The sequence below is a fragment of the Plectropomus leopardus genome, chromosome 9 (genome assembly GCF_008729295.1).
Source record: "Plectropomus leopardus isolate mb chromosome 9, YSFRI_Pleo_2.0, whole genome shotgun sequence".
Lineage (NCBI taxonomy): Eukaryota > Metazoa > Chordata > Actinopteri > Perciformes > Serranidae > Plectropomus > Plectropomus leopardus.
Window position 1 is genome coordinate 33336714 of NC_056471.1, and position 19074 is coordinate 33355787.

Sequence of the window (19074 nt, forward strand, 5' to 3'; positions counted from 1 at the left end):
CACTTTATGGTCATTTCCTTGTTTTTTTGTGTATTTTTGTTTTCTTTTCTCTTTCCCCCACTACTTTCCGGTACTTTTCTTACCTTTTTTATTAATTTCTTTCTATTTTTTCATCCTTTTATGTAAAATTGCTGTGACCCTCTCCCTGTGATTTTGAAAGAAATCAAGTCAATTTGCTCAGGTTTCACAGGATAAAATTACAATTACACTTTCTCATATTTTACCTTTACAATAAGGAACAAAACCAAGAAAAACTGAAACCTCATTAGACTGACAAAAAAAAACATCACATCAGATTTACTCTTCAGATTAATGTCATAAATAAGCTATTTATAATTACTCATTTCAAATGCTTCTGATTATTGTGACATATTTTTAAGAATATTTTGGTGACAACAGATGCAGCAGAGTTGAAAAATCAGTACTTTCAAACTCTCACACATACTTGGTAAAGGTGACAAATCCATGCTTTTATTTTGAAGGCTTAGCCAAAATCCTGTCAGGAGTGTTTCTGACAGACTGGTCTCCACAGAGCTGCTGAACCAACAACCGTCCCACCAGAGTTTATTCAGGGATCAAACTCAGTCAACTCTTCATCTCCTCCTCTTCCTATCACACAGAGGCACCCTGAAGGGCCGGAAATTTACTTTTTCAGATTATTTTTTAAAGTTTTAAATCCCCGTACGGGATATTTAGTCGTGGCTGTACAGTGACATCTGCTGGTCTCGTTTCTTATGACATTTTAAAAACTGTTTTCATTTTCTTAAGTCAGCCAAACAAATTTTTTGCCATATTTTGAGTTCTCCAACACCATACGTCACTTCTCTTCACTGTTCTGGTTAAATAGCTTTAATGGCATGAACGAGATGTATTAATGGACATTTGTACATCAAGTTACTGAACCTCAATTATTCTCATTTCAAATTCTGATTTTGTCCAAAAATGGTATTTCATTCTCAACGTTGAAAAAATGAAATAATTTCAGAGTACAAAATATATAAAAAACAATTTGAAATAATGCCATTCAATTGTAGTTGGAATTAAAGAAGAATTATGAAAAAAGACACAAACAACTATTTAACCAGGCCTTCTTGGAAAAAAACAAAAAGCAAATAAAAAATATATTTACAAAAAAGTGGAATTTAAAAAACACAAAAAGAGTCTAGTATCTACATCTGACGGCTGCCCTCCTCTCTCTGAAAATCACAGGATGTCCGCTAACTTCAAACGTTAAATGGCAGAACCTTATTTATTTGTCCTGACACTGAAATTACAAGTAAAAAATAAAAATCTGGACAAATTTAGAAGCACTTTTCTTCATGTGTGTGATGAACAAGTTCACATTTGAAGAGCTGCTTCCCAAAATTATACCTACAAATGAAACAACAGGACGCCTACCCTCACAAATTCATCAAAGTAAAGCAAATTATTTCACTTTGTAACATTTTTTTAACAATTTCCGTGTTGACAAACTGAAGACAGGGTCAAGTAAATAAGGCTCTTCCGTGCACCCCCACTCCAAAATCCCAAACTGCCATTTGATGATATTCAGCTGTATCACATGTTCAAACTGAACACGCAGCTGAACATGTAAACTCTCTGGTGCCTCTGAAATCGACACGCGTGCGGCGTTCACGGAGATCTGACGGAGTCTTTGCAGAGCGGAGCGCAGAGCGAGGAGAGCGGCGGCCGCGTGAGAGCGTCCAGTCTCCGTTTTGGGTCAAACCCATCAGGGCTTCCAGAGCTTCAGCAGGCCGTCCTCGCTGTAGGTGCAGATGAGGTTCTGGTGGGGGTGGTGGGCGATGCCGATCACATCCTTCTCGTGGACCTGGAGGAGGAAGAGGAGCGGGAATATATCGTTTTAATCTTTGAGCCCCGAGCAAATCGGTTTGATTTCTTTCCAAAGGGCGAAAGGAAATGAGCAACTTGGTAAAAAATGTTCCACAATTTGGAAGAAATGAGCAGTTTGTGATGTTTCTGTTTTTTAAAGCAATCGAAAAATTTCTAAAACTAAACCATATTTAAAATTGATATAATTACATATTTTTAATTATTTTACACAATTATAATCATACTTTTTTTTTTTAGGTCATTTCCTTGTTTGTTTTCCTTATTTTCCACTTTGTTTTTGGTTTTTTTTGTCTTTGTTACTAATTTTCAGGTATTTTTTTGTACTTTTAAACTTGCCATTTTTTGGGTCCATGTTTTTCAATTTACAGAATTATTGTAATAATTTTTAGCACTTTTTAGTTAATTTCCTTTTTTGTTTTTTTTATTTCTTAATTTTCCATTTTTTTTGAGCCGTGACGTACCGTCAGCGTTCTCTCCAGCTTGCCGGTGACGGTGCTGAAGCAGTAGAGCACAAAGTCTTCTCCCACGCAGTAAATCCACTCGCCACGCGGCGACAGAGTGCAGCACACGAAGTCACCGCCTTCCCTCTTACCGGAGCTGAAACTCCTCACGATCTGCACATCGAGAGTTCACACGTGCATTCAAACGCAAACACACACACACACAGCACACACAGCACACACAGCACACAGCGCGCACAAACACACACACACACACACACAGACAGACACACACACACACACACACACACACAGGTTAAATTTCATAAGCAAACAACAAAAAAACCTAAATACACACACTTTCTAAAGTGTAATGTGCAATTTAACCCTTTAGATCCAGCTTTAATATTACACACACTCCTTTCACTTTGAAATATTATGTCTAAATATTCGAATATTCATTAAGTTTCCGATTTTTAACCCTTTAAATGCCAGATTTTTGTCATGGTGCCTCCATGTGTTTAAATGAAAAAAAAAAAAAAGAATTATTTTAAATATACAACATGCTAAAGAGATTTTTTTTAATGATCACAGCCGGGAATATGTCAATGATTAGCGGCAACATTGATTTTTTTTAACACATTATTTATATATATATATTTGTGCAGTCAAATACTCACAATCATACCACTCTGCATACTATAAACATTATATATTATGATATTTTTCACTTTCAATTAGTTTACTTTTTTAACCAACATCAGTCCTAATAATAGATATCAAATATTCATTCATTTTTAGAATTTTAGCCCATTAAACGCCAGGTTTTTGTCATGATGCCACTATGTTTTTAGATGAAAAAACACATTAAAAATAAATATTTTAAATACACTACACGCAAAGTGGATTTTTTTTTATATTGTCACAACCTGGGATATGTCGGTGGAAATAGCATGTATTTTCCCCCATATGCCAAATATGGTAAAAATGATGTCATCGGGTGAAAAATAGTCAAAGGAAGTCAAAAGCCCAAAATGACACCAAGAAATAATACAATACATGTTTTAATGCTCTGTATTATTTGTTTCAATGTTGCATTTTTTGCACTTGAAATTTTGTGTTGTCGTCCCTAAAAGCACTTTCAGAGCAGCACTGAGCTCTGGTCTCCTGCTGAACTGACGTGAACTCACCTGTCCCTGCATGTTCATGATGACCACCGTGTTGGAGCGGTTACACACCACAAAGTGCTCCGGGTTCTTGGGCAGCTGGATGACATTGTTGACGGTGATGTCGGTGCCGGCCGACGTGCCCAGAGGCTTGAAGGTGTTGGTGCACTCGGTGGTCTTCATGTTCCACATCTGCGGGATGAGACGCGGGTCAGACACACGGCTACAGACACACAGCACACTGAGACGTTTACTGCGCTGCTCCTCTCACCTTCACTGTACCGTCCGAGGACGCGCTGATGATGTGGTGACCGTCGGGAGTGAAGGTGGCCTCGTTCACGAAGGAGGAGTGACCGCGGAACTCTTTGAGAGTTTTACCGGACTTTAATCCGTGGATTCTTTATCAAGAAAAAAAAGTTAAACCATGCTCACATATTGTACTAAAGCGAGATGTTACGTAAAGATCACAGCTGCACTAATGACTGAAGAATAAAGGGTGAATCTGGGTTTTACCTGATTGTCTGGTCGAAGGAGGCACTGAGGAGCTGGCTGCTGTCTTTACAGAAACTGATGCATGTTACTCCTTTACTGTGGGCTCGCTCGAACCTCCTCAGACACTGACCGCTCTGGATCTTCCACACCTGCACACACACACACAGTTTAGTTTGTTTTTGCAACACCACACTGCATCCACAAGCAACTTTCTCAAGGATTTTTTAAAACACACAAAAACAGAAGATTATGCTTACTGGAAATAAGATTCAGTTAAGTAACTAGGACTCTGTGCATTACCGTTTTAATTTCACAAACGTTTTACTTCAGTGGTTAAATAAATAATATTTTTATCAACAAAAAACAGAAGTAACACGTTGGAAATGAGCAGGTTTCATAGTTATCATTTTGAATTCACTTCTTTAGGTGAAGCACCAAAATAAAAGACCCCAGATTGTAATATCTACTTTACTTCTTACTTACATTTTTTAATAAGAATACCAATTCTGCTTACATTCAGCTGCAGAAATCATTCAAAGGTCAAATTGTTATGCTCTTTAAATACTTTTATGTTTTTACTTTTTTGTTCTTTTTAAAGTGCAAAGCATTTCTTCTTCTACACTTCCACCTTTGACAGTTTTACAATTCAGTTCGAGTTTTTCGGCAGTACAGTGCATTGTACTTTCAGATTCCTGTAATATGAGTAATGCTTAGCAATTTCAGCTGTCAGCCTTCACGTACATTTTCTGCAGGAAGTCCTTTGTTGTACCATTCAAATCTGAGATTTTTAAGGTTTCAAAGTCAAGATTAGCCTGTTCAGAAAATTATTATTTTTGACATTTCTCGTCTACCTTGATTTTTCCGTCCTGAGCTCCGGTGGCCAACATCTCCGTGTCCCTGCTGAAGCCCATACACAACACTGCATCGTCCATCATCATGAAGTTATCCTGAGCCTGGTACTTCAGATCCTGTTGACACAAAGCACACAGTAATTTCTCGTCAGAAAATATTATTTTAAAATGATTCAAAAAGCGCTGCATTATATTTAGCCACACAGTAAATCAGCTGTATGTGTCTGTATTCTGCACCTTTCTGATTTTGCCGGTGGTGAAGTTCCAGACCTCGATGAAGCCGTCCACGGAGCCAGTGACCAGGTACTGACCATCAGGGGAGAATCGGGAACACTCCACGTGAGATTTCTGTCCAAACTGTGGCGGGAAGAAAACAAATCACATCAGAACACGAAATTAACCATCAATCCTGGAAGTGTGAAGTTTAGATGACAATATTTTAGGCTGAAAAAATCATTTCAGCACAGTGAAGCAGCCCATTAATGTTGCTCTCGACCGTCTATACTTTGTACCTTTATGTGTCTGGTGAGCTGGGTGGGGAAGCGCTCCTCCTCCACATCTTTAACGGCAGCTTTACCTCTGAACAAATCGATAGTCATACCAGGCGGCAGGAGACCCTGATGCTGCTGCCACTTCAGAGACTGAGGGAGGAGAACGTAGACAAAATCGTAAACAGCAGCACTTCATTTGTATGGTAGCAAAACCTTATTTAATGTATGTGTGGGAAATATAACGGACCTGTCCCAGCAGAGCCATGAGACGAGAGGGCGGCACCACACTGACCTCTCCCGCCAGGGCCTGGGCGATGGCCGCACGGCGCTTCTCTTTACTGCTGCCGTCTGGGTACGCCTGGACGACAACAAACACACACATGAGAAACTCGACAACACTGTTATCTTTCAGATTTTCTCTATATATAGCATTTAAAATGAAACCTATAGAGATTTTGAAGGCAGATATGATGTATTTATATTTCTCTATACTGTTCTAAGCATTCTTAGCATTGACATGATTTAAGATCTTTATATTGCCCAGTCTTAGAAAAAAAGTGTTCACTATTTACAGTAAATGGAGACTTTATGAAATGTTCAAAATTCAAAATTGGCTCATTATCATAAAACCAAGAAACAAAACAGGACAACTAAAAACTGCTCATTAAATAATAGTAATAATAGTTGAGTTATGCTCTGTGATTGTGTCCGACAATCAATGAGCTGAAGGCTCTTTGGTATTTTATAACCAAAAGCAAAAATGACCGGCCAGATCAACTCCTCCTAAAATGTCTGGATGGATTAATGAGAACTTACAAAGACCACATTTTGTGTCACATCTGCTTTGGACTCACCTCTCTGGGATCAAAGTACGAGCGAGCCAGCAGGTTCTCCAGGTGGATGTATCTCTCCGGCTGGGTCTGTTTCAGCATGATCATGGGGTCGGTCTGCCTGAGGAGGGAACGGGCCGCACCCAACTCTCTCAACTCGATCAGCTCTAACACCACCTGATCAGGAAGCAACACAGACGCTCAGTCTTAGAGGACACTTCAGACACAATCAACCAGTTCTTTTTCACAAAGAAATCTGTTAACATAACGACACCAGCAAGGTCTCAGTGACTGAAACATCAGGATTCAAAAAGATTTTAGTAAGAACAACAGATTAAACAAACTACTTCTTTAAGTAGAAACCAACAGGAATTGAGTTCAAGAGTTTAAGGATTTCTGTGAACAAATAAAAATGATGCATAGATAATAAAACTGATTTAAAGACTAGCAAATCAGAGATGTCAAACAAGCAAATACTGGTTGATTAAGTTTATGAAGTGGACAAAACGGTGGACAAGAGAAAATAAAGGAGGACAATAATACCTCTTGAGGATGCACAGTATGTGCCTTGCCCTTACGCAAACCTCACCTGTTCATAAAGGTCTATCAGGGTCTTATCTGGCAGCTTGAGGGACTGGATGGCTTGCAGGACAGTGTCCCAGTGGCCACTGTTTATGTCTGCCACAAAGCTCTCTATACTGTCCACGGTGTTCAGGGACACGGTGGTCTCCTCCTGCAGCGTGGCCAGAGTCCGCTGCAGATTATTTTCTTTTAGGTACTGCATAATCAGACGGATCACGCTGTGGAAAACACAAATGACGCCAAACAGAATTAGATATATTTTATTGTGATCCCACAGGGGAAATTGTGTTTCATCAGTCTGATGCCAGCATAGAGAATTATAGCAAGATGAAATAAGTACCAGCAAAAGTATGCAAAAATATTTAAAAACAGAAATGCAGTACTAGTAAACAATTAGCACCAGTATGTAAATATTCAATAATAAAAGTATGCATAATATACTGAGTATGTAAAGTATGTAAAAATATAGATGTAAAGAAATAAATTAATGCACAATTAGCACTCGAATGTGTATATTTAAACTCTAATATGGATAATGTGCTGAATAATGTGTATAATATAAAAATGTGCCTTATGCTACAGCGCAACGTATAAAATTAGTATGCAAGTTAAAAATTTAAATATCTGTAGATTGCTACAGTGAACAACAGAGATACACATACTGTATGCAGGTATAGCAATAAGAATATATACAAAATATCTCAGCTGAAGCTATTCTGAATTAAAAAATACTTTATTATGATTGGAAATTGTGTTTTCTTTTGTTACTGTTGGTCTGATGTAAAACGTAGAAAACTGTAAAATAAATTAGTAATAAAAAGTATTTCAATGAGTAAATTGTATTATATATAGCTTAACTCAGTAAATAAAAATATAAAATTATGTGTTTTATACTTTATCTAAGTCCAAAACATGTATGTGAGCTTTAGAAATGTAAAAATAAAACGTACATCGAGTGCATGAGCTGAATAAGGAGTCAACTTTAGCTGTTTACAGATTTATAAACAATAATACAAATATCCAAGGGTTAATTTTTGCTGCTAAAGTTTGAATAATAAACTTTCCTGATCAGAAACTGTGACAACTGGCAGGGTAACGTTAGCTAAAACGTTAGCACAGGCTAGCTAAGTCACTCTGATTCTCCTGTTTTATTCTTCTGTTTACACAACAGAGAAGTAATGAAAATACAATGTAAAGGTGATTTCATACTATATTACCGAGCTAAAAATAATAATATAAAAAAGAGCGATCAACTTCCATGGAGGTGACTGTGAGTTAGCTTGTTAGCATTAGCTCGGGGTGCTAACGGTTTGCACTAAAGGATGAGCAGGCCTCACTGACAGAAAAATATAATAAAATACGGATTTATTAGCGGAAAATTTGTTATAGAAATTAACCCGCTTCATGGCTAATAAGACGGTCTACTCACTCTGCGGATTCCACCTCCAGAGACATGATTATTTATCTAAAACAGTCGCGACAAAACACTCGAGTCTGCAGCAGAAGCGCGACACGCAGAGGCAAACACGGAAGTGCTGGGAGGAGTCAGGGACCTTCAAAATAAAAGGCATTGTATAGAGGTGGTACAGTTGTGCTTTTAATTTGTTTTTCAGATATCCATAGGATACATGATTGAAGCATATTTAGAAATTCAATAAGGAAAGAAAAAAGAGAAAGAACACTGCAAACAAGTCAAAAAACACAGACAAAAAACCATAATATATATATATATATATATATATATATATATATATATATAATATATATATATATATAGCACATTGAATATGGAAATTTGTGTTTGGTAGATTTTTTCTCTCTTGTTTGGTGTTGTTTGGTGGATTGGATGATTGAACTTTGAAGAAACAAGACATATTGGCAGTTTAACAATGTATTAATCTAACAAACAGGAGCCTCAGTAGTGTGTGAAAGAACCATACACAGCCACAGCAGCCTGGCACCTTCCTCCTCATGCTGGTCACCAGCCTGGTCAAACACTGCTGTGGGATGGCATCCAATTTCTTAACCAGCATTTGTTGCAATCAGCCAATGTGGTTGTGTTGGTCTTTCTGGCACGATTTTTGGATCAGACACCAACTGACCACTGTAGCAGGGCACATGCTCACAGGTGCTGACAATCAGGCACCTGACTGTCAGCACCTGGGGGTACCAGAAGCTCAAAACAAGAGTCAATAGCAACAGCAAGAACAGCTATTTGGCACTGGCAGAGATTTGGCAAATTTTCATGGGCGCAACCCACATACTCAGCTCTGCTGCTCAATCCACAAATACATGTTCCTTACAAATGTGGCACCATTTAAAAGGGGAATAAAAAGGCTTTCCAACAGTATATGATTTATTGCCAAGAAGCATTATTCCAACAAAGAAATAATCTACCAAACACAAATGTCCTTACTTTTTGTGCGTAGTTTAGATATGTGTGTGTGTGTGTGTGTGTGTGTGTGTGTAGATGGGGTTGTACCTGCTGTACATGACCACAGGATGTCAGTGTGGGGAAGTGAAAGCTTTTGCAGTTATTTTTGTCTAAAATAACTCTCTCAAATGACTTACGTTGCTTTATGACGGTCCTGTTTTACTTCTAATTTGAGGGGATCACCATGAGATGACCTCTTTGCATGTTGCCCCTCTTTGTTCACAAAACTTTGGCGAAGAAAACAACGGATGGCGAAGAAAAAAGCGGATGAGTTTGAAAACAAACTCATCCGCTGACTGGATGACAGGGCCCCAAAATTTTGAACCTGTCAGCCCGCCAATCAGAGTGCTGTTTACTCAGCTTAAATGCTGTAATTTCACTCTGAATTAAATGTGTGCTGCACCATCATATGACACACAGATACATCCTGACCATCAGGTGGCGCTGCAGGCTGCAGTCAACAGCCTGATTCATCTGTGACATTTACAAAAATAAATGAAACCCTGACTTTTAACCTAATCAGCTAAAACAAACACAATTATGACATGAAACATAAAAAAATGTCATAAATAAAGAGAGACAGAAAGGAGGCTTCAGTGCAGAAATCACAGAATAGCTCTACTTTAAACCATTTTAATTTTGAAATGTGGAAAACCTTTATTTATTAATTAAATTCAAATTAATAAATAAAGTTCGAAAGAAAGTCTTGAAGTTTTCTTAATTTAAGTTTATAAAACAACTAATAGCCTCCTGATCAAAGTGCAGGAAGTGAATGAACAACATTAAAGATTAAATTAAACCAATTAAATACAGTAATAAAAAAAAGATTCAGAAGGAATGAAACCAGCAGAATCAAATGGGAAATAATTCATCAGATAAATGAGATTTCAGTATCTGCTACAAAGTGTGTTCATTTTCAGGAAATTCAGATTCAGTCAGAAACTTTTGACTTTTTTTTTACCAACATTTTCTCACATTTATATCATTTTACTTTATTTTATTTTATATTATATTATATATCTTATTTTATTTTAAATACTAGCTTAATTTTGAGGTGAAAATTAGCCTAATTATTCTGTTTATTGTTTAAAGGAAGGAAGATTCTGGGGGGAGATATTAGATATCAATCAGAAATCAAATATCAATCTCATTCCTGTGTGTTCAGTTCTGAGCTGAAGTCAGGACACTGTTAGCTTTGCTTAAAATAAAGACTGCAAACAGAAATACCACCACCTCGTTTAACGCCATACAGTCTAGTATTTGTACATAAATAGAGTAAAAAAGATGAAATTGTTACATTAATTTACATGTTACACATTTTATTGTCAAAAATATGACAAGAACTGAAAGTTAAAACTATAATAGTCTCAAAAACATTGATGCCACAAACCTGACTTATAAAGGTTTGCTAGTTTGTCTCTCACTTTTGATTTTTTTTTTTTTTTATCAGATGTTGTATTATATATACATTATTTTACATAAATTATATTTTGACTTGTCTTCTTACAGTTTAACAGTTAGCAGCAAAGAGACAGGAGATGTAACAGTTAAAATGAAACACACCTGTAGTGTCACTGAACAACAAAAGACACACTAACAAACTTTAAAATCAACCACCTTCCTTTTATTCCTCCCTCTGCTGATAATTAGCTGGAAGATACCACACGGTTGGGACAGAGACCATAAAAAAAAAAAAATTTCATGTAAAATCAACACCAAAATACATAAGGTTGTAACAATATTATTTACACTGACAATGATTTCATACAAAATAAATAAACCTAGAGAAATAATTTTACCTGCAAAAATCACTTCCACCTCTATACCCCCCCCCCCCCCCCCCCGGTTTGTGATATGGTTCGACCCAGGAGCCCTAAATCAGTCACCTGAACAGATGCCTCTATTTTGCCAAAAAAAATTCAACCATAAACAACAAGGAAGAGGTGAGTCACTCACACATTAAAAACACGTAAAACATGACTGTGGGAAATTAAAACACATTTTTTTGCATTATTCTTTTTAGGGCGTACAATATATAGCCTACTATACATCGTGTTTGCGTGTTTTTAAAGGTACAAAACCAAAACTTCGTGTTTGGCTAATGTTAGCATAACCGGCTAACTAGCTTCAACATCTGTAGGCGCGCGCGCATCACTTCCGAGGACAAGAGTTTGTGTTTGTCGTTAAATTATTTTATGGAGTTACAGTTTACATTCAGGACCGGAAACAGTCGCACGTTATGCTCTCGCGATTTATTTTAGCGCAGAGACACGTGAAATTCAGGATTCAAATCGTTAAATTTACGTTCTAGAACGGAACGACTGGCGACCATAGCAACGGTAACTAAGAGGCGGGGCTTGTTACACGATTAGAGCCCAGAGACAGGAAGCATGATTGTTGGAGCAGAACCCGTATTTAAATTAACAGTTCACGCGCAAATAAAAACAAAAGCAATTTGATAAAAAAATTACCTGACATCATCCGCAAAAATATTCAAACAAAATAAAACACTTTTTTTTTTTTTTTTTTTTTACGAAAAAGTGAGTCTACATTAATTGTGTTTTAATTTTCTTCATTTTAGGTCACATTTATGTGCTTTTAAAATTATTTCCAGTTATTTCAGTGACATTGTTTATTGTAGACCTATTTTTTACTTTTGAGTTTGAATATGTTTATATAATGTTTGTGTTTTAATTTGCTTCCACATGTGAAAAATGTGTTATGTCCCAAATTACGATGGAGTTTTAGGGCCACGTTGAGAGTTTTAATTTAGCTTCTCTATTTATTTATTTATTTATTTTTGAAACCTCGAGAAAAAAAAGTGGCATTATGGGAGAATAAAGTTGTAGTGTAACAACAAAAAACTACGGGGAAAATAGTCGATATAACGACTTTTTACTTTTGACGACTTTTTTTTTTATCGTAAAACTGCACTCTCAAAATATTACAGCTTTTTTCCCTCATGATATTGCGACTTTATTCTCATAAAATTCCAACCTTATTCCCATAATATTATCACTTCATTTTGGAAGTCTGGCACATTTTTTTTTTAACTTGGCCCTAATCCTCCGTCGTATACCAAATAAAGACAATTATTATTTATTATTATTTTTGAATGTTTATTTTGATCACATTTTCACTTTCTCCCCGTCCCTCACTCTCTCACTCTGTCTCTCTCTCTCCTCGGTCTCTCCCAGTGTCTCTCTACCTGTGTGTGTGTCTCCTCCTCTCTCTCCTCCTCTCTCCTCCTCTCTCCTCCTCTCTGTGTTTCTCTCTTCAGTCTCGCTGCTGCTGCTCAGACGGCAACAGCACCGCCCGCCTCTCCGTCTCTCACCGTCTCTCTCTGTCTACCTGTCTCTCTCGCTCTCCTTCTACCTGCCTCCCCCCCTCCCTCCATCCCTCTCCTCCGTCCCTCTCCTCCCCCCTCTCGGTGCGGACATGCTCCCGGGGCTCCGGAGATGAGGCTCCGAAATGTCTCCTTCCTGACGGTCTTGTTGTTCGGGCTGTGCGGGCTGGTCTCCCTGTCCTGGTACACCGCCTTCAGCAGCTCCAGAGGTAAGACCCGCTGCCGGTGCGTCCCGGTGTGTGTGTGTGTGTGTGTGTGTGTGTGTGCGTGCGTGCAGTGTGTGTTTGTTTATGTCATGGCTGCACACGCCGGTGTGAGGAGGAGCTCGAGATCACAGAGCTTCTTGTGAAGCTCCGCTTTGTGTTTTGGATGTTGCAGAAAAAAAAATCCGACGTGAACATGATGGTGTTGGTGTGAGGGGAAGGCTGCAGGCTTCACAGGGTCTGGAGGTAAAGGGAGCGCTTGGTTTGTGATGCATCACATGCCAGCTGAGAGGAAGAGGGTCTGCATGGAAATAAGGGGGGGGGGGGCTTGGATTTGCAGCTGCACTTTGTGTTGCAGATTTTAACACATGATGCTGCTGAAGCTCCAGCGGTTGAGGAGGGAGCGCTTAATTTGTGGAGCATTACATGCCAGCTAAAGGGGGTCTACATGGATGAGAGAGATGGGGATACAAGGAAGGTTGGCCGATTTTGTTGCAGAGAAAAAGAAAGATGCTTCTGCATGTGAAGCTCCAGCAGCGAGAGAGAAGGGAGCGCTTGATTTGGGGTGCATCACAGCTGACGAGGGGTTGGTTTGATTTTGTTGCAGCTGCACTTTATGTGATGAGTGAATAAAATTGTTCTTGTGCAGGGAAGCTTCACTTTGAGGTAATCAGGGGAGCGCTTGATTTGTGATGCACCACAGCTGAGAGGAGCAGAGATGAGGGGTTTTGTTGCAGCTCCACTTTGTGATTTGGATAGAATAAAAAAAAAATGTGCATGTGAGGTTAAGCTCCACTTTATGAGGTAATCAGGGGGGCGCTTGATTTGTGATGCACCACAGCTAAGAGGAGACAAAATTAGGGGTTGGTTTGATTTTGTTGCAGCTGCACTTGTGTGGAGTGAGAAAATTGTTGTTGTGCAGGGAAGCTTCACTCTGAGGTAATCAGGGGAGCACTTGATTTGTGATGCAAGAAGAGATGAGGGGTTGGGTTGATTTTCTCACAGCTCCACTTTGTCATTTGGAAAGAATATGAAAAAATACCAAAAAACAGTGCTTTGCTTTTTGTGAGGCTCAAGCGCTGAGGTGGTGAAGGGAGCGCTTGATTTGTGATGCACTACGGCTAAGACAGCTTATATGGAGAAGAGAGGAAGGGTTCGTTTGATTTTGTTACAGCTGCATTTTGTGATGAATGATATTGTTCTTGTTCAGGGAAGCTCCCCTTTATGAGCTGTATAAATTTACGTTGTTTTTCTGTCTCTTCTTTCTTTTCTTTCCCTCCCAATTTCTTTTACCTGTTACCTGCCAGGGGACTATAGATGCAAATTAGCAGTTGTGCTACCTCCAGTATATTTACATTTGTATTTTATACTGATGTTCATTTATATGCTGTGTCCCTTTTAAATAAATAAATAAACAAGATAAATGAGGTAATCAGGGGAGCGCTTGGTTTGTGACCTTATGTGGCAGCTGAGAAGAGGGTCTAAACGCAGGAGAGACATGGAGATACTTGTGAGGTTGGCTGATTTTGTTGCAGAGATAAACACAAGATGCTTTTTTTGCATGTGAAGCTCCACCAGTGAGGAACTGAAGGGAGCGCTTGATTTGTTATGCAGCACAGCTAAGAGGGTGAAGAGATGAGAGGTTGATTTAATTTTGTTGCAGCTGCACTTTATTTGTGGATAGAGTAAAAATGTTCTTGTGCAGAGAAGCTCCCGTTTATGAGGTAATCAGGGGAGCGCTTGGTTTGTTATCCATCACATGCCAGCTAAGAGGAGAGGGTTAAGATGGCAGAGAGATATGGAGAAGGTGATGGGGGGAGGTTGGCTGATTTTGTTGCAGGGAAGACGCTCGTAGAGGAGAGCAGTAGCTTTAAAGGTAATTGAGGGAGCACTTGATTTGTGATGCATTACATGCCAGTTAAACGAGTGTCTAAATTGAGGGGGTGTGATTTTTAAGCTTTGCAGTAACAAACACAAACAAGACACTTGTGCACGAGAAACTCCAACTCTTGAGATAATCAGGGGAGCGCTTGATTTGTGAACCCCCCCAACCTAAAGAGGAGAGAGTCTAATTGGAGCAGATAGGAGGAGGGGTTGGTTTGATTATCTTGCAGCTCCACTCTGTGCTGTGGAGATTAAAAATGTTCCTGTGCAGGGAAAGCTCCACTTCATTAGGTTATCAGGGGAGCGCTTGATTTGTGATGCACCACAGCTAAATAAAGAAGGTCTAGATGGCAGAGAGACTCAGAGAAGGGAGCGTGGTTTGATTTTGTTGCAGAATTAAGGTATCATGCTGGTGCTGTGAGGATGAGCTCCAGCGTTGACGTTAAGGAGCGCTTCATTTGTGATGTATTACATGTCAGTTAGGGGGAGAGGGTCTAGATACGTGGATCCCGACTGGTGCAGTCACGGGATCAAGATTTCTCATTAGTCATTGGTTCAAGGTTCACACATTATAAATAACTGTTTTTTTTGTTTGTTTGTTTTTAACAGGTTTACAAATTTTGGCTCAGAACACAAAGAAATAAAACATAACACAATGATAACCAGAAATGGCACTTCAAAATAAAAGCTCTGTGTCAAAAAGTTACTGTACTTCAAAATAAAGTATGTTTTTTATAAACTTGACATGTTTATGAGTCAGTTGCAGTTTCTATCATATGCCAGCTAAGAGGAGAGGGTCTAGATGGAGGAGGTTTGATTTTTAAGCTCCAACTGAAGGTAATGAAGGGAGCACTTGATTTGTGATGCACCACAGCTTAAAGGAGGGGGTCCGGATGGAGGAGTGAGTTAGTCTGATTTTGTTGCAGCTCTACTGTGTGTTTTGGATAGAATAGAAATGTTCCCTTTCATGTGAAAGAAAGCTCCAATTTTATAAGGTAATCAAGGGAGCGCTTGGTTTGTGGAGCATCACATGCCAGTTAGAAGGAGAGATGTGGAGAAGGTGAAAGGTGGACGTTGGTTGATTTGTTGCAGAGAAAAACGCGAGATGCCTGCAGGAGCTCCATCAGTGACGGGGTGAAGGGAGCGGGGAGGGTTAGGAGGTGGGAGATGAAGAAAAGGAAAGAGGAGCGTTTGATTGTGTGGCAGAAAAAAAAAGTAGCACCAGGGTCTGAGGTAATCAAGGGAGCGCTTAGTTTGTGATGCACCGTCTGCCAGCTTCCTCTAAGAAGCTGCCTCTTTGCAGCTACAGAATAAAAACACAAGAGGTGCTTGTGCACGTGAAGGCAATAAATCTTTAGGTAATGAAGGGAGCGCTTGATTTGAAGCAAGTCCAGAAGGGGAAGATGGGGAGGGGTTGGTTTGATTTTGTAGCATCTCTCACTGTGTGTTGCAGACGTACAGCAGCATCGTGCGTTTCAGGGTGAAGCTCCAGGATCTGAGATAATGAAGGGAGCGCTTGGTTTGTGATGTAGTTGCCAGCTGAGGGCGGGAGGAGGGAGATGTAGAAGAGGTTGGTTTGATGTTGTTGTAGCTTCAGTTTTTGATTTCAATAGAACATGTTGCAGAAAAGGAAACTCTCCCTCTGAGGTAATAAAAGGAGCGTTTGATTTCAGGTTTTAGAGGTTTTAGAGGAACGCTTGGTTTGTGGTGCCCCACAAACCAAGCAGCGGCTGAACTGTGAAGATGGAGGAGGAAAAGAGTTTTAGATCTTGTAAAAATAAAATAAAATAAAATGCACATGATGCTGTTGATAAAGGGAGCGCTTGATTTGCAATACACTGCATGCATGGATAAGGGATTTAATTTTTTCTAGAAGCAGAACTTTTTGTTGCAGGAAATTCTTCATTTTATGGGGTCAAAGGAGCGCTTGTTTTGTGTTGGCCTTACATGCCATTAAAGGGGAGAAGGTCTAGATTAGTGGTTCCCAACTGGCCCAGTCACAGGGTCCAGATTTCCCTTTAAATCACCACATATTCAGTTTTATTTCACAAAAATGTAAACAACTGGTTGACTTAGAACATCAGAAAAATAAAGCTTAAAATATAGTAGGAATAAACAAAAACTTCACTTCAAAGCTTGGTGCCAGAAATCTACTGTCCTTTTTTTGTTCAGTTTTCTACAAACAAAAAAGAAAAACCTGATGCTGTTGCATGTGGACGCTGGATGTAAAGGGAGCGCTTGATTTGCAAGTCATGGCATGCACATGTGAGGGAACACAATGGACTGAGGTTTGATTTTTGTTGCAGCTACACTTTATGTTGCAGAAAATGATAAATAAAACTGTGCATGTGAAGGAATTCTGTATTTTATGAAGTCAAGGGAGCGCTTGAGGGTATAAAAGGGAATTTTTTAGAAACTGATGTGTTTCCATTAGGCATATTTTATATTCGCAATTTCAATTTGCACAATTCGAGGGTTAATGGAAACCCGCCCACTGTGAATAGTTGGCAGCCTTTTTGTGAAGGAGTGAAGGTGAGCGTCCTCAGCTGCTACAGAGCGGAGAAGGGGGGCGCTTGGTTTATGTTACAGAGCCACAGAGAGGTGAAAGGATGGATGGAGGAAAGAGAGGCTGTCTGTGATTTATGGTATTTTTATTCCTGATGTTTAGTGAAAGAAATCAGCTGTGGGTGCGTTTGAACTGAGAGTCAGCGTTTGAGCCAAAGGGTGCGCTTCATTTATCATTCATAACAGACCTGGAAGAGAGGCAACTTGATTTTGCTTTTGTCCTTTTTGTTGGAGCGTGTTAACCTGATGTGTGGAGGTTAACACGCAGGTAATCTGCAGCCTGCACTGTCAGCTGCCCCAGGACGAAGGGAGCGCTTGATTTATGGTATGCAACATCCCTGGCTGGGGGTTATTTGTGTGTGTTTTTGTTGCTGTTTTCAGCTATTTTGGATATAGGAACAAGGTGTGTGTGTTTACACACCGGAGCGCTGCAGGCTCAGCTGTCAGCCGCAGTTTCAGGTCCATGGGAGCGCTTGGTTTTGGGACAAGCCTTTGAGAGAGGTGGATTTAGTCGGACAGGCGAGGACAAGGGTTTTTCTGGAGCAGATTCCTGCAGCTGCTCGCTGTTTTGAATCATTTTCTGCTGCAGGAACACACCGCTCAGCTAAAAAAAAAAAAAAAAAAAGAAGGAGCGCTTGGTTTGTGATTCATCACACAGCAGGGGAGCTGGGTGCAGCTGTTGTGGAGCAGATGATGTCTGGATCTTCAGTCTGCTGCGCTCGGTGTGTTTGTGGCGGGCAGGTGGAGACCAGGCGGCTCCTCAGGATAGGGAGCGCTTGATACATGTCGCGCCCGGTAAGAGGTGTGGTTTTCACCTTTTGTGTCTGTATGAAAATGTTTTCTGGTTTGCATAAAGTTCAGCTGAGAAATTTGGATGCTCAGCAGCTGTCCGAGGGGAGCACTTGGTTTTAAACACAGTACACACCAGCGGGGAGGAGTCAGACAGTAAAAGACAACTTTTGCTTTATAGTAGAATTAATATCTGAAATGATTTTTTACTCACTTTTGCTGTTTGATGCTTTTTTTTGTGACTCATGGAGAAAATATGACTCACTTCTGCTGATGATTATGTATTGATTATATCAGCTGTTTCACATGTGGAGATTTATTTTGGCAAACACGTGGATGTGTGGATGCTCATTAACTCTGCAGACTGATTCAGATATCTGCTGGCACGCTGATCTCTGTCACACAGACTAAAGCAATGATGTCTCTGAGAGGACGCTGGTTCATGAACGCAGCTGCTTCACACATTGTGACCCTGATTAAAAACTCTCTGCGTGCAAACTCTCTGTGATTCTCTGTTTATCGTGAACACAAAAACAGTTTCAGAGGCTCTGTTCTTACCTCGACTGCATTTGTAATTTCAACACATTCTTCTTGTTCCTTTGACTTTCATAACTTCCTCTTTTCTGAGACAAAATGCCTTTCTAGTAAATGTCTCGAAAAAGGAAGTTTACAGTATAAACTGTCAGAGTGACACATGTTTTTTCCTACTTTTAGGACGAGGAGTAAACATTTTTTGATCAACTTTCTTTATTCAGATAAAGATATAGTATCTGGTGATATTTAAGAGAGCTGTCGAGGTGTGAGAGTGATAATTTGTTGAAAACAACAACTCCAGCAGTTAAAAAAAAGTATTCAGATCCATGACTTATACTGTTTTTCCACCCAAATTAGTGCATGCATGCAGGTTTTTCAAACATGGGTAAACCCCCAAAAAATAGGTCATAGACCACTTTCCCCTTGCTAGTAGAGCAGAGCTGCGAACACGGTACTGCAGCAGACGAGTGTGCCATTCTGTATGTGTGTGATTGTTTTTTGGTAGGCAGCCGTATGGACAGACGTCTATTAAACTTGACGGTGGTATCTTCTCTTTATATATCAATAACTTATTCAGTCTCTCTCTGAGTCGATGAAGACTCATTTGGATCAGTGT

The 19074-nt window shown here is 39.5% G+C and overlaps 2 protein-coding genes across 2 annotated transcripts in view; one reads left to right on the plus strand and one right to left on the minus strand.

Annotated features, from left to right (window-relative positions):
• Positions 1 to 449: 449 nt before the first annotated feature.
• LOC121948336 (WD40 repeat-containing protein SMU1) lies at positions 450 to 8223 on the minus strand. The gene is made up of 12 exons (XM_042493711.1): positions 8133 to 8223; positions 6711 to 6921; positions 6146 to 6298; positions 5539 to 5649; positions 5313 to 5441; positions 5038 to 5157; positions 4801 to 4917; positions 3971 to 4098; positions 3729 to 3855; positions 3482 to 3649; positions 2313 to 2465; positions 450 to 1828 (listed from the first exon to the last, which is right to left on the minus strand). The coding sequence occupies exons 1-12, from the start codon at positions 8156 to 8158 to the stop codon at positions 1730 to 1732; spliced, it is 1542 nt and encodes a 513-aa protein (XP_042349645.1). The 5' UTR covers positions 8159 to 8223; the 3' UTR covers positions 450 to 1729.
• Positions 8224 to 12595: 4372 nt separating this feature from the next.
• The window catches only part of LOC121947787 (alpha-1,3-mannosyl-glycoprotein 4-beta-N-acetylglucosaminyltransferase B-like), a 71856-nt gene continuing 65377 nt past the window's right edge, over positions 12596 to 19074 (plus strand). Inside the window, 1 exon segment of the mRNA XM_042492903.1 lies at positions 12596 to 12692. Within this exon segment, the coding sequence (XP_042348837.1) occupies positions 12596 to 12692 (97 nt within the window).